The sequence below is a fragment of the Crocodylus porosus genome, unplaced genomic scaffold (genome assembly GCF_001723895.1).
Source record: "Crocodylus porosus isolate Cpor-Errol unplaced genomic scaffold, CroPor_comp1, whole genome shotgun sequence".
Lineage (NCBI taxonomy): Eukaryota > Metazoa > Chordata > Crocodylia > Crocodylidae > Crocodylus > Crocodylus porosus.
In genome coordinates, this window is record NW_017728933.1 from 922,482 (window position 1) to 938,553 (window position 16,072).

Consider the following 16,072-nt stretch of genomic DNA (forward strand, 5'->3'; position numbering starts at 1 on the left):
ACCTCTCAGGATGGAATCGCCTGTGACGAGCACGCGTCTCCTCCTCTTCTGGGTCCTCTCCACAAGTTCTTCTTGTGCAGTGGAAAGGACATATGGAAAGGGTGACTCAGAGCTTGATGGGAAGCTGCATGCTCTACCGCTGTCAGGCCCTTGAGGAACAGCACAGTCTGACATCTGATTCCTGGCAATACATTCAGACACACCTAGATCTGGGCGAGGTGTGGGGACTGGTTTATGGGAATGCTCCCTTTGAGTGTTTATGTCATAAATTGAGAAACCCTTGAAGAAATGTTCTGCTTGCAAGAAAGTTTTTTCTCACCCCTGTAAATTTAGACATGCCTATGTGTAGCCCCAGGCACTTCTGTTACACCAAAGAGGTATGCCTTTAAATCCCAGCATGTTGTGACTTACACTTCCAGCTCTTGATGACAATTATGTTGGTATTATAGAAACACCTGGGGGCCATATTGTGCTAGACACCATACATGTGCAAAATCCTTGAAGAGGTCACAATCTAAATAAAAAAACATGTTGCAGACTGAAATTTAAAAACCAAGTTCCATCATTGCTTCTGCTAGGTTTTAACCTGAGCGATGAAGTGAGCTTAGGGTCACAAAAGCTTGTGCTCTCTTTTTACATATCTTATTTAATTAGTCTATAAAGCTGTGTGTCTACCCTGCCTTTCAACCTGGGTAACCCAGTTGAAGGGTTGTTTTTTTTTAAGTATTGGTGCATCTGTTTAGCATAAAGATTGTAAGAACAACACTTAAATGGTCAGAACACTTTATGTCCAGAAAACAGGATGGCAAACCTGTACTGTAACTGTGTGCAAAACTCAGCAGTGCATATAATTGCAGATAAGGTAAAAGTCAGCCCAGGGAAGAGGGCTAGTGCAAAGTATATTTTGAAGGAAGGAGAGGATATAAATGTTGTTCTGGCCCTCTTCATAGCAAACGTAAGTATACTTAAGCAAACAGATACTTTCATGGACTGAACTTGGCACCTCCTGAGCTGAAAAAACAAGTTCTGGTAACCAAGGCTGCAGCCAGCTTATCAATACTTTTTTGTGTCTTGGTTACTGCTAGAAGGGGCAAAGCACTACAAAGTGTGTGTGTGGGGGAGGGGGGCGGGGGGAGTTATGCAAATAGCAAAATATGGGACTTGGGTCTTCTGTTCTTGTTATGATCCCTGATAAGGCCTCTCAGTGAGCAAGTAAAAAGCTTATTCTTCCCAGCATTTTTCTGCCTTCATAAGGACTGAAAAATTGGGACTCCTCTGCGTTGCGTCTCTTCCTTCTGTTGTCCTAGGAAAGCATGTGCCACTTACTTCAGGTGAGGATAATCTAATGACTGCTTACAGAGCACAGAGATGTGGTTTATTTTTTTTTTTTTTATTGATTGCCTATCTTTAGAAGATCAATAGGGGCACAGAGTCCCTGTGAAAAGTCATTGCATCACACATGCAATTTAAAGCCAGGGTTTTTGGTATATGGTGTGAGGATCTCTGCAAAGGCATCTTTGATGAAATTGTCTGAGACGTGTGCTTGAACTTCTTCATAGCAAGCAGTAATGTTCCCCTGTGAATGGCATTTAATGGTACACTGAAGAAAACAAATAATTTGGAACTGCAGAAGCCAGTTTAAAAGCTATAGACAAGTGTATGTCCGCTCCAGCCCACCGGAAGTGAAGGGTTATGTGTAGGCTATCAATTTGGCCAGTAGATGGTGCTGGGTGTTTCATTCCTCACTGCAGCCCTGTAGACTGAGACACATTTTTCTGGACAGGTAGTGAAAGTTCAGTAGTTGGTTGCTCTTTGCACTAGGGTGAAATTTAGCTCCGTGCAAATGCCCAGTACATCAGTGCACCATTTAAGTCCTCAAGTTATAGCTTAAAGGTGATTAAATGGCCATATAGGCTGAATCAGGCTAAAGGTTGCCTGATTCTTGCAAGCCCATGCTTCCGGACCTGTTTCACTGGACTCTGTGCACAGCCAGCTTTGTGGGTTTTGGATGCTGAAGTTCTACTGAGAGTGGTATTTAAGTAAGTGTCCCACTTCCCATGGGAGACAATTCTCCAGTCTTATAGATTTCCCTGAAAAAGAAGCTTTCCTTAGCAAACAGGGAATCCAAGCATAGGACTGACTGGGTCAAGTCCTTGGACTGGTAGTTCCCCACTGGGAGCAGGACCCAGGGCATCCTCCCTTCCAGGCCAGTGCCCATCTCACTGAGCCACACTCCCTCTGTCTTGCTTTTTTCAAGACACCCATTATTTTCCCTTCTTGCATACCTGGGGGGAGAGCTTCAACAGGAAGGGAGTGGCAGGCTCTGGCTAGCATCTCACTGGTGGTGTCCTTTCTTTGCAGGATAGCTAGGCCACTACCCTGCAAAGAAAGAATTTAAGTTTCTAACCTCTCTCTGAGTGTGAGGGCCTGGAGCCTGGGTCTTGTAAACCGAGAGAGAAAATCTCCATTACTACCAGCACAGCCATACTTGTACAAGCTTATACAATCCTGCATTACGTCTGTATTTTTTTGGGAATCACTTGACTAAATCAGCATGTTATTTGATGCTGATGAGAGGAGCAATAGTTTTTGCATCATTTCAGTATACTTTTGAAATGTCATCTGTTCATTTAGATCCCTGAGACAAGAACAGGCCTCTCTTTTTCGGGGGTTTCTTTTTAGTATCTTCATATTTTTAAGCAATTTCTGTAAAGCTGTTTCTGTAAATTGTACGCACGTGTGCACAGGCAACCAGCAAAGCTGGGTATGTGCTGTTCCCATCTCAAGGAACTCAGACTATGTGACTAGAATTGATTTTAGGCTCTTGTGGGTTGTTTTGGGAGTGGTGGAAAAAGTAGGTAAGCTGAGAGAAGTGTCACTTTAGCTCAGACGTTTGCATTATTTAGCTAAGAGGTGGGCAGGCACACTTTCTTTTTAATGCCTGTAAACCTCTTACATTTTGGACACCATGCCAGAAAGCACATGGCATCCTTTATAATTTTGCTCTTAACTCCTTTCTTTGTTGATTTTTTTTTTTTTTAAATAATTATTGCTGGAAGATGTGGCTTAGGTTAATGGCTTTTCTGTCTGCTGCTGGGGGAACCTATCAGTGAACTTGGTCAGTCAGAGAGGGGAATCAGAAGGCTTTGTCGGGGGAGATTACACAGTAGCACAGGGGAATGGATAGCACTTCTGTGAGCGTACTGAAATATCGCATCTGTGTAGAGGTGGTATGGATTTGTAATATACTCCCTCAAAATGCCTGCATGCCTCTGCCTAGATGTAGGCTGCCAGTGGTGTTGGGAAGGGCGATGACGGTGTGCGTAGGCATGCCAAGCTAGCCTGCATACAAATAGCAGCATAACTGCAGCTGTTCAGGTCCCCTCATGCTCAGGCAGTGCCAGAGCTACAGTTGCCCCAGCTTCCCTCTTATCCACGTCAGTCTTAGCTGTAGCAGAGCCCCCTCCGGTTATGGTGACAAGTGCCGCACTCGCACCCTCTGGCTGTGTTAACACAGGATAAGCATCACAATCACAGCCCTCCTTGGAGGTTGTTTCAGTGTTGTTACTACAACAGTTTCTTAAACATAGCCTGTTATTTCCTCCTGGGTGGAAGAAGTACTGCCACAGGGTTTGATTGCTAGCCTGAATTTAAGAGACCTAGATAGAAATCCCTGCTGTGCTACAGGCTTTGTGTGTAACCTTGATCACATCACTTAACCTCCAACCCGGCCTCTGTTCTCAGTCTGTAAAGGAATAATACCACCTCCCATCCTCAGAAGGGTTTTGGCAGAACCAAGGCATTAAGGAGCAGGTTCTTCATAATTGTAGTGGGGGCCATATAAATAAAAAAGGATAGAGTAAAAAAGGATTTTAAAAAGAGTAAAAAAGGAAGAAAAAGGATACCACAGTAGTGGTCTGAGTTCTCCCTGCAGCACCCTGATTCCTCTGCAAGTAGCCAGACTTACTCTTTTATTTTATGCATGGAGAAACTGAGGCAGAAGCTGAAGCCTAGGGTCAATATTTGCAAACCTACCTAAGGAACATCTTGCATGAAGGATCAAGGATGGCGATGAGGACTTCTCTGTTCTTGCCAGGTATTTCAGGCTGGCACAAGAATGTCCTGTATGTTGCAAAATGGGGATTAGAATATTGAGAAGAAGAATACAGAGAGAAGATGTGTGCATTGATTTCAACAGGCTTTGTAAAAGATCCTAGGTACATGGTCATATTCCAGTTTTTTTCTCCCCTTTCCCTCTGAGCCCTTTTCCCCAATATCTCCTAAATTCCCTAGTACATTCATTTTACTTTTGCATTTGCAATGTTTGGGAATTGCTGTGAGGTAAGAAATAATTAACAGCCACAGAGCATACCACAATGTTGGTAATTAGGCAGAACTCCCCTGCTGACATCAAGTGAAGAAAGCCTGCTTAAAAATTGATTGCAACAACGCAACATCATAATAAGGCAAAACTCAGACGGTGGAAGCTTCTAGGACACAGAAGATTTCTATTGTCTTTGTTGCATTATTATTAAAGCTTTGTCACATCAGAACTTGCATTATTGTTAACTACAGCAAGGATCTTTCTGATCATAAGAAGCTGCTCTTTGCCAGGCTTCATTTCCAGTGGATGCTAGCAAATGGCTTAACCTTCAGCTGGGTTCATAGAACAAAAGCATGCAGCTTTCTGCGTAGGTACATGGCTCCCATGGTACACTACCAATTTGTCCTGTGGAAATATTGAGCATTGTGTTTATTAGTCACAGAAATTCATGGGTAATTTTAAAGGGATTATTAAATAAGGTTGCCTATTTTTTCAGTAATGTGGAGCTATTTAGAGTTATTTAGATACACTACCATGTTGCCTGCTACAAGAGGTGACCCTGGTTATATTTGCACCTAGAGTTTCCTATAGATAGGTACTTCCCTCACATCACGTGTTACTTACTATGAAAGATGCTACTACTCCTTTCTGAACCTGACAGGTGATGGATGGCAGTCATTCTGTAGTCATCCTCCCTAGATAAATTTGCTACCTGATTCACTGGTACACTGGTATTGGTTTTGTCTTTTCCATCATCATGGAGCCCTGCTGAAGCTTGGGGGAGTCTGTTAGATGCATTGGTCCAGGTCTGTGGATGAGTTTGCTTGGGGATTTAGAATGCCCACCGCTGGGTCTCTTATTTATCTTATTTTTTTTGAGAAATAGGACTGACTCCTCACTTGCAGCTTCAGGGGCTGGGATGTCTATTCTGTTCTATGGTATCCAGGTTGAAGCCATATTGGTCTAGAGGAAAAAGCATTCAGGTCTCATAGTAGAGGTGATATCTTTTATTAGGTCATAGGATGTTGGTCTAATAAGCCCCAATTGCTTATTCTGTTCTATGGCAGCTCAGTTGGGGAATATTTTTTTTCTTTTTTAGTTACTATTGGTAACTTATGGGTTCAACTCAGTCACCTTATTTTTCTACTGGCCTATTTCGTCTGCATTAATTCTTCTCCAGAGGCACAGAACTGAAGAGAGGAGTTTGTAGAACTGGATCTTTCCCAAACAAGCCAGCAGATGGAGCTAACGCAGCAATAATAGGTGCACTGATGACTTCTACTAACCCAGATTTGTACTTTAGGGTGGTGAGCAGCTTGCTTGCTCTGTCATTCTAAATGTTGCAATCCTGGTCACATGCCAGGTCAGAGAGAAATGGATGGAGTGACTGGACCAAATAGAAGCCAAAGGAAAGGAGCTGCAGAAATATGGGCTGCAGGCTACGTTTTCAATGTGACCATGGCAGTGCACTCAAATACAAAATAAATGTATTAATACAAAATAAATATTAATGGGAGACGAAATACAACCTTTCCCCATTCCTTTTGGTCAGTGGGAGAAGAGAAGAGCAAGCAGCTTAACAAACATTAGTTTTTTATTTTGTAATGTGTTTGTGTGGTGTTGCTTTTAACTCTTTATCATCTCACTTGGATTGTGTTGGAAAGTAGCAAAATAATAAATCTCTTTGACATTTTTTAAAAACTTTTTTCCAAAAAATTTATAAAGGAATGTATGATTTTTTTCAACACTTATTAAAAGCTCCAGGTGTTTTTTCCAAGCACTTTAATTCTTTTTTTCCTCAACTGTCTTCAGAAAATGAAGGGGAGAAAATTCTTCTTGTTCATTTTCAATTCCTATTAAAATGAAGTTGGGGGAAGCTTGGTAATGGAAGGAAGGAAGTTGGGGTGGCAGTAGGCAGTGCTGGAAGGTCAGCGCTCATGTCAGGAAGATGTGTTGCTTCCCTTGTGGATTTCTATCTTGTTTGGGCAATTGTCAACAGTTTGGTCCAAAGCTTGGTTCCCACGAGGAGCAGAGGCGGCGTGTGACTGGCGGGTGGCATCGCCCGGGGCTCCATGAGAATGCTCTTCGAACATCTGGATGTGTTCAAGTCTGCTGGGCCAGACGACTTGCACTCGAGAGTCCTGAAAGAACTGGCCGACCTCATGGCGGTGCCTCTGGCAAGGCTGTTCGAAGAGACATAGAACTCAGGAATGGTCGTGAGCGATTGGAAGAGGGCTAACGTGGTGCCCATCTTTAAGAAAGGGAAGAGGGATGAGCCTGCCAACTATAGACTTCGGTTCTGGGACAAAGATTCACAAAAATCATCAAGGAGGACATCAACCACAAGCTCGTAACTGGCGGGGTATTAAGAAACAACCAGCATAGCTTTGTCGAGGGGAGGTCATGCCTAACAAAACTTGGTGCCCTTCTATGACCAGGTAACTAACCAGCTGGATATGGGACATGCAGTTGACGTCCTCTACCTAGACTGCAGCAAGGCCTTTGATACTGTTTCCCATGAGAGTCTCTGAATTAAGTTGGAGGGTATAGGCCTAGAGCAGTCTCCAGTGCAGTGGGTTGGCCACTGGCTCAGTCTGATCCCAGCGAGGTGTAATGGAGGGGATGGCCCATCCCGGAGGGCTGTCTTGAGTGGTGTCCCTCAGGGACTCGTGCTTGGTGTGGCAGGACACTGCGGGCGCCCACCACTTTAAGGGCCAGATGCTGGCAGCCACCAGGTGCCTGATGAGGGCAGCCATTTTGGACCTAGGGCTGCCCATATAAACAGGGCAGTTTTGCTGCTGGAGGCCAGGTAACATCACCTGGCCGGAGGGCTGCTGGTATCATCTGGAGGGAAGGCAGGGGCTGTAGGGGGTGGTTCGGAGGCTCCTGGTCCTGGGCGTGACCTAAAACTGCACCTGCTGGGAGTGGGTGGCCTGGTGAGGCTTTCAGTGGCACGGGAGCCCCCAGGAAATGCCAGGCCAGTTATCACCCCGGTGAAAGGTGGGTTGTGGCGCCTTAACCCCAGCCCTCACCTTCGGGTGGGTTTGCGTTCCATCGGAGGTAGTTGTGGGGGTTTGAGACCCTGAGCTGGAGAGTTGGGGCCAGGGACGGCTGAGGCCACCTGAGCCCTGTGGGGGTTCGAGACCCCAAGAGGGAGGGTTGGGGCCAGGCATGGCTATGGCCCCCTGAGCCAACCAGGGAGACCACCCCTCCCTCCCGGTGCCCAAGTGAAGGGGGCCGAGATCTGTAGCCCCGGTGAGGGGCGGTGTGCTAGCCCCAAGGGACGGCAGAGTAATGGAGCCTCCGTGAGGGGGTAGCCCCTAGTAAGGGGCAGAGATCTGAAGCCCCGGTGAGGGGGGTGATGTGGAGCCCCAAGCAAGGGGAGCAGGCCCAGGTAAGTCTCCAGACACCTGAGGCCAAGATTTGGGCCAAGGGCCGAGTGAACAGGGGGGCTCATCCCCAGAGCGAGACCCCGATAGGCAGAGAGTGAGTTGAAAGTAACATCCGGAGTAGCACCACGACCTGCTGCCCCAGGGGGCAGTGAGAGTCCCCTGTGAGACCCTGGGGCACCAGTTGTGGTGTGAGGTACCCCAGCTCCCCACGTCCAGGAAGGGGGAGTGACCCACGGAGAGTGTGGGGCTAGCGAGACGGGCGGTAGAGTGCCCCCTCGGCTTGCCCATGCTGGCAGGGACCACACCCGAGAGGGGAGCCAGCTACGTGGAGCTCGGCAGCCCGGATGAAGGCGGCGTAGGCTGCCAGAGTGGGGGGGACCAAAGGAGGGTCCTATGAGGAGGATCTGGAGCCTAGTGTGGAGCTGATGTGCTTGTAACATCTGGATGCCATCTGTGAGGCTTGGGCTGCAGGGTAGGGGAGGATCTGAGCCACAGATAGCGGCTCCTAGCATCAGGGCAAGAAATGGGCAGCTTCCCGCTTAATCAACACCTACTTATTAATTTTCCAGCAAGTCATGGCAAGCGAGACAGGTGGGTGGTGTGCCCGTAGGCAGGTGGGAGGCCGGCGATGGCTGGCCTGAGAGAAGCCCACTCTGCCACACTTGCGCCCATGCTCTTTAACAACTTTATCAATGACTTGGATGAGGGAGTGGAAAGCACAGTGATTTACATTTGCAGACAGCACCAAGCTGTGGGGAAATGCAGGCAGATCTGAGGACAGGCTAAAGATCCAGAATGACCTTAACAACAGGCTGGTCCTATGGGCTGAACGCAATCAGATGAGGTTCAATAGGGACAAGTGCTGGGTCCTTCATCTGGGTAGGAAGAACCTTCATCATAACTATATGATGAGTTGTGGCCCATTGGCTGACACTGCATCTGAAAGGGACCTGGGGGCAACAATCGACCAGAGGATGTATATGAGCTGTCAGTGCGATGAAGTCACCGGCAGGGCAAACAGGACTGGCGTGTATTGCCAATGTGTTGTGAACAGATCCAGAGAGGTGCTCCTCCCCCTCTATTTGGCATTGGTGAGACCCCAGCTGGAGTATTGTGTCCAGTTCTGGGCTCTGCACTTCCAGAAAGATGTGGATAAGCTTGAAAGGGTACAGAGAAGGGCCGCCTGTATGATCGGGGCCTGGAGGATAGGACCTATGAGGATAGACTCTGGGAACTGGGTTTGTTCAGCCTTAGTAAGAGAAGACTGAGAGGTGACTTGACAGCTGCCTACAAGTATGTTGGGGTGAGCAACTCTTCAGAAAGGCAACCCTTAGGAGGATGAGGACCAATGTTCACAAGCTGGTTGAGGAAAAAGTTAGGCAGGACATAAGGAAAAACTTCTTTTCCATAAGGGTATCTAGAATCTGGAACACTCTTCCAGTAGAGATGGTGCAGTCACCATCCCTGGAGGTGTTCAAAATGCAGCTGGACAAGCACCTCGTTGAGCTCGTTTAAGCCCAGTAACCTCCTGCCCATGGCAGGGGACTGGGCTTGATGATCTTACAGGTCTCTTCCAGTCCTTTTATTCTATGATTCTACAGTATGGCTGGCCCCTTCCAGCAGCGCATGGAGTGAGTTGCAGTAACAACATAGTGGGAGCCCTAGGCTGGTTTTTTGCTGTTACCATTGTTTCTGGGAGATGCTTGAGCTTCAGTGAACCCAAGTTCTGGCTACTTTAGCAGCTGTCAGTGTGCTTCAATCTTTATATGTAAAAACAAGAAGTTAAAAATAATAGCCATTGTGATGCAAGGCATAACAACGTGGCAGGGAAAACCTGATGGTGTTACTGGGCCTTATTGATTCAGCAATTCCCTAGGTTGTATTTTTTTATTGCTTTTATGCAGTAAAAGATTAAATTCAGTGTTGGTGCCTGAATATTTTTTGTCAGACTGCCTGTGATAGGAGGGCATGAAGCTGATTTCTAACCCGAGCACTTGATTTCACACAGAAAAATCATATTGACTCCCTGATGACACTAAAAAAAAGTTTCAAAACCAGATTATTCAGTTGCATAGGTGAGCCGTGCTTTCAAGAGTCCCTAACTTTGCTTTTGAAAATGGGATTTAAACATTTAGTAAATGCTACCTTGGCTCTTGCTAAGATGCAGGTGAAATGAAATCAAGCTAGCAAGGATTGTCTAGTGCAGTGATTCTCAACCTCAGCACCCTGGGGTGCTTGAGATCCTTTCAAGAGTGCTGTGGCATGCTAGACTACATTAGCATTGTTAGGTGTGCAAATATGATTCACAAGCTAAACTCAGCGATTTCAATTAGGAATTTGTAGTGTTAAAAGCATTCTGACCTATTGTGGTCTTTCTGAGTTCTTTGCAGCAGAACAATTGCTCTGTTTTTCTTATGTAGTCCAAAAATGAGAGGAAACTAAGAGCTGGCATTGTCCAAGGGGGTTCTCCAATCTATGGAAGGGTGCCTTGAGTCTAATAAGGTTGAAAACCACTGATTTAGTAGATACAACACTAACCTGGGACCATCAAGTACCGTTCCTGCCTCTGTCAGAAACATCAGTTGTGACCTTAGGCAAATCTGCTTTGCATACTGGCTACACCTGACTGGAAAAGGGGGTAATATTCCATAACTGAATGTGGTGTTACAGGTGGTGAAAGTGGGGTCAGAATGACTGAAATGCTCAGTTTGTATGGAGAAGAGGCCACGTGAGGGCCTAGATCCACAGAAGCAAGAAAGGTTCAGGCCTATGGAAATGTCTCTGAGGGAAGGGGGTCGTTTTTTTGATTTCTGGGGAGATATAGACCTAAAAATGAGGAAAAGTATTTGCATGAAAGAGACATGCTTGAGCCTTTGCCGTGTGTGCGTTTATTTTTTTACTGAGATGTCAAACATTTATAAAAGGATTTGAACATCAAAATTAAGTGCATGCACCATTACAAATATACAAAATGTTCTCGTCACAAAGTACACGTGAGCTCAAAGTCCCGTTTTTATAGTGTGCATTTTGAGCAGTTTAAACAGATACCCATTTAACTGAAAATGAAGCAGAAAGAATTAGAATGGCTCTATATTTTGTACATCAGTCATTCAAGTGCCCTGCAAATATACACAAAATACATTACTGGGAATGGGTATCTCAACAAGCTTAACTTTACATATGCTACATATTATATACAAGACCTTTGCATTAACAAGTTGATCAAAATGCAGATTAGTAATAAATTACCCACCAATGGATTCAATTAATCAAATTAGAGCACTAAACAATAGTTGAGACTCGGCTAATCATTTCCAAAATCTGGTTCCCAACATCTTGGCCAGTTGCTCTCAGGATCAGGTTTCTGGGTGTTTCTCGCTCTAAGTTGATTGGGTCACCAAAGTAAATTTGAAGCAGGTTTCTTTCTGATTCTTGATCCTCTGCCCACAGGAGACTGGAAAAGATTTCTAATGCTGAGTAAGCGTGAGTGACTGTCAGGAGGAGCTGTACTCATGCAGAGGTGGGGTGGAACCTTTCCTGACAGTTGCTGACAGCAGACTTGATTATGGTCAGATCCAAACCATGCCTGTTTGACTTAGGTGCTCTGCATAAACAGAATTTGGATGTAGGGTATGAAATAAGTGCTATGGCTTCAGCTGTAGCTGCATTCATCAGCTAGCTCTCTCCCTAAACCACATAAGTCACAGACCACTACAGTTCAACTAAAAGGATGCTCTGTTTAGCTTTAACCAACTTAACTTAAATTGCTGAAACCTGGGTGTTTGGACTGCTGCCACAGGCTCACTTGTGCCTTCTAAGGTAACCTATTCTGTCATTGCTGCTGGAATGATTTCCGCATGCAAAGAGTTAAATAGATGTTATATACAGGTACACAAGTCTTGAGAGTAAACTTCAAGTACAAGAAGATGCTCTATACAACCTACTAGTGAAATAATCGGAAATAGTCATGTGTCATAGAGTATGTGCTAAGTAACTGAACTTGAACTATGCGTGTCCCAACAACGTTTTGTCCCCAAGTCAGGGCCATTCTGGTGTTGACAATATTAAGCAGCTTAGGCTAAAAACGCCACTTCCTAGCAAAGCGGATTTCCTTAAGTATTCTGCCTCTGTGACATACTTAGCCTGGATAAATGTGGAGGGCCTGTGAAACCAGGCAAATCCAAAGCTTATGAACAGTGCTATCTAGAGGGAAGAATGGAAAACAGTGTACTGAAATCTGTCTAGTAAAGCAGGACAAAATCATTTGACTTTTGTATATATGAGAACACAACAAACAGCTTTTAAGAAGAGGATGTTTTCGTGAAAGCCACTTTTTAATGTGTTCACAAAAATCACTTATGTAAGCATTGTGTTGATGTACAAGGTGTAGGCGCTGGTATGGCCTTGGAGCTAACAGACAATTTTCTTAATGTTGGAAAATTGGCCCTGATCTTACTTCTGGCCCTAGGTATACAATCGTAATGGTTTTTAAGACTGCTATACATTAGCAGCCTGGGTCTATGGTGCATTATTGATAATGATTTGCCGTAACAGATTTTAAGGTACTCTGCCTAAGAGAGGACAAGCTAGAATGAGAGACCTCCACACGAAGGCTGTTGATGTAGATTACTCCCTCCAAACATTTGCAGAGGCAGTAGCGTGGCACAAGCTGTGACCATTTCCTTAATGCATTGCGAGGAAAATGACAAGCACAGTACCCAGGATCAGCAAGGGGTCGGAGAACAATTGTTTGACGCTTGATGCCAGCCGATACTCCTGATACTGCTGTGTGCATCGCTGCTCGATCACTTGATGCATGACTTTGGTTTCCATCTCTGTCATATTTGGGTTCTGGCTAGGCTCGAGTTTGTAACTGGTCACAGTGACATTAACGCAGTCATACACAAATCTATCCTGGGTGACAGGTTCTTGGTACTGCTTGTAGTAAACGCTGTTTGGATAGCGATTGCTGTTCTCATTCCACCACCGGCTCTCATCAGGATTACTGAAACGATAGTGCATCCCTGAAAGTGCACTCCCTAACATGTAACCTCCGACGCCACCAACCACAGCACCAGCTGCTGCTGCTCCTGCCACGCTTCCCAAACCAGGCTTGTTTTTATGTGGCTTCTGGTTGTAGTGTTGTCCCCAGCCAGGGTTTTGGGGGTAGCCAGGGTTTTGGGGGTAGCCAGGGTTGCGGGGATAGCCAGGGTTGTGCGGGTAGCCAGGGTTTTGGGGGTAACCGGGGTTGTGCGGGTAGCCAGGGTTGTGGGGGTAACTGGGGTTGTGCGGGTAGCCAGGGTTGTGGGGGTAACTGGGGTTGTGCGGGTAGCCAGGGTTGCGCTGGCTTCCTGTGTTCCATCCACCTCCGCTGGGTCTGCCCTTCCCTTTTTTGCAAAGGGAAACATCACTCCATGCCACAATAAGGAGAATTGCTATCCAACAGATTACCAGGCATCGCCCCATGGTGAGCGTCTGTAAAATACAATGATCAGAAAGATTTTTTTTATTTAAACAACAAGCTGACATACAGAAGAGACTCGAGGCATGCAATCTTGCTAGAGACCTCCGAATGATCTTAGACTTGCCCTTAAATACCATCATCTGATGCCCACTTGGGATCATCACTGATCAGTTGAATAGTAGCCACCAAGAGTTGCACAACAGAATGAGGTGATTTTGCTTTCTCCAGGATGCAGAATAAGAGCCAACCGTGCTAGCCTGTCCTAACAACTGTATTTATAAATATGGGAACTAAGGGAGATGTGGCATGAGACTGAGGGTACATTTTTTGCCTTGTTTATATCTACTATGCTGCCATTACTGCATGTATCTGAGGGCAAGAAGCTTCTGCTCATCTGATCTCACTAGGCTTGTGACTTTAGTGTAAACCAAATGCTTTGAATTCACAGGACTATTAGGACAAACCCAAAAAACCCATGCTTGGATCGCTGCACCCAAAATATGCAAACAACCCCTTCAAAAACTCCCTTTCCTTTAACAGATGGCTAGAACTCCTGCCCACACTTGCCAAAGGAAGAACACACCCTATGCATGGTGCTTGGGGAAATAAACCCTGTTGTTTCTGACCTGCTGCATCAATTGCAGTGGAAGTTAACCATGCTCCATTTTAATCTGCTCCTGCAATATAAGTTATAACATACCAAATCACAAGAAGTTTAGCTACTCATGCTTGTGGGGGTGGAGGGGTGGTGGTTATTGGCAGCTCCAGTAACGCTATCCACAAAACCAGTATTAAAACCAAACATGCCCCCACACACCCACAAACTCAAATTTGGAGGTTTATTTTCAAAATAAATGTCTCAAAGTTTCTTTCTGTTCCTGGTGTACTTAAGGAGCCTTCCTCCCCTTACCCCCATTCCTAGCCCACAAGTTTTTGATCGCCAGGAGATCAGCATAATTGAAACCTAAAGTTCGCAGTCTGGCTGAACTGACCCAAAGACAGTAAGATTTGTTTTCTTAAGAATTACAGGTTTTTTAGTATTTGCTTTTTAACATGCATTTTAAATGAACATAATGTTGCTGTGTTATGGGTCTCAGTTAAACCATGATTTCTGCATTACCTATAAATACTCAAGTCTTAAAAACATATACCTGTTGCCTTTACAAAGAAAAAATGATTAGCTAGAATTTTATCTCACAGTGGTACCAGAAATACTGTAGTATTCCCTTGAAATTAGTATATATAGCTAGGAGTCAGTTACCTGTGGGTGGATACAGACTACTGCATGTAAAACTGTCAAACGTCACTTGAAAATGAATCGCACTTCAAGAGGCAAAATGGATCACAGCACTTACTCTCATCCATACTAGGGCTCCTTCACATTGGTCTGGCAATGCAAAAGGGCGTTCAGACAGAACATCATTAACATCCTATTTGATATGGCCAGTTTTTAAGAATTTTTCCATTACTGGAGCTGTGGAAAGGACCATCACCGTAAGTAAGAACTAGGGGTTTTTGGTTAAAAAGTATTGTGAAGTCAAGGAAAGGAAAAGCAGAAGGGAATAAAGTATTTTTTTGTGAAAATCTGAGGCACTCTGAGGTTGTAATTAGAGCTGTGACCTCGTTCCTAATAGGCGGGAGAGAGAAACATTCTTTTGTGGGTGCAACTCCTAAAACAAATTCAACTCACAACTTAGCGAAAGGCTAAGACTTGTCAAATGGCAAGAGGGCCACCCCACAATGTCAGAGTGAAGCATGCCTTTTTAGGAACTTTCTGAATGGTAATATTTTGATAGTAATACTTTGGGGAGGGAGGAAGAATGGGGGCAAAAAGGATCGGATTGTGCATTTCCCAGCACTGCTTCTCTGCTGGATGATAGCCAGGGAAAGTCCAGTTTAAAATGCTTCTCGCTAAAGAGGCTGTCATGCTTTTAGCATTTATTGGATGCTATCTATTATTCAAAAAGGTGCTCCAGTGCAAAGAGTCTATAAAATATCAGATACAAGCCAATTGTACAAAACCACTCCCTCCACAATAACTCTATCACAACATAGAGTGCCAAAGAATTGAAGTAACAGTTTTAGTATTTTTTGCTGTACAGTATTTAACTTAGGCTTTTCATATTTTTGAATGACCCAATTGACTTAATTGGCTTGATTTCTAGTGTAAGCAAGGCCAGACAGCTTCAGGTTTTGCTCTTGGTCACTTCCATTCTCTGGCTTGTGTGTGACAGAAAGTTGAAGTCTGGGTCCCTAGCACCCAGCAGAAGGTCAGTGACTGGTATAAGACTAGGTGATGAGCCTAAAGGGTAACCATACTTTCCTACAGCAGATACATTTCTTCCATGACAATTCTTGTGCCAGTGAAAAAAATTCCCTGGAGATCACTTTGCAGCAAAATGAGAGCAGAAGTGGCTAAAACCTCAGCATGTGATCCATCAGAAATCAATCCTGAATAGGTTTGCTGGACTCTAGTACATTCATCACTGGTGTCTGATGCATGTTTGTGGGATTCTGTCCTGGCTGCTCACTTTGATATCTGTGTAAGACCTGAGAAGGACCATATGGATAATATATCATGAAGTCTGGAGAGGTTAAGGTAATGGGAGAAGGATGCATGCCCCAAGGTTTTAATCTTGCTCCATTCTACATACTGGCTATTTACTCCTAGTTCTGTTTGCATTCTCTGTGACATGAATATGTGTAAATATTTTACCGTTACCACCTCGACCAAAAATCAGCCTGTACAAACCTTTCTCTGTGTGCCAAAAAAATGGAGTAGCTGTTTTAAGGAAGGCAAATGGGACGCATTAAAATGTATTCTAGATGTGCAAATTAAGTAGGATGTTACCCATCAACAACTGAAACTTGTATTATTCAGGCTCAGGGAAG

At 44.8% G+C, this 16,072-nt stretch overlaps 1 protein-coding gene across 1 annotated transcript; it reads right to left on the bottom strand.

Moving 5' to 3' along the window:
- Nucleotides 1-10,581: 10,581 nt before the first annotated feature.
- Nucleotides 10,582-13,231, bottom strand: PRNP (prion protein). Its single transcript, XM_019545955.1, has one exon. The coding sequence runs from the start codon at nt 13,180-13,182 to the stop codon at nt 12,400-12,402; it is 783 nt and encodes a 260-aa protein (XP_019401500.1). The 5' UTR covers nt 13,183-13,231; the 3' UTR covers nt 10,582-12,399.
- Nucleotides 13,232-16,072: the final 2,841 nt, after the last annotated feature.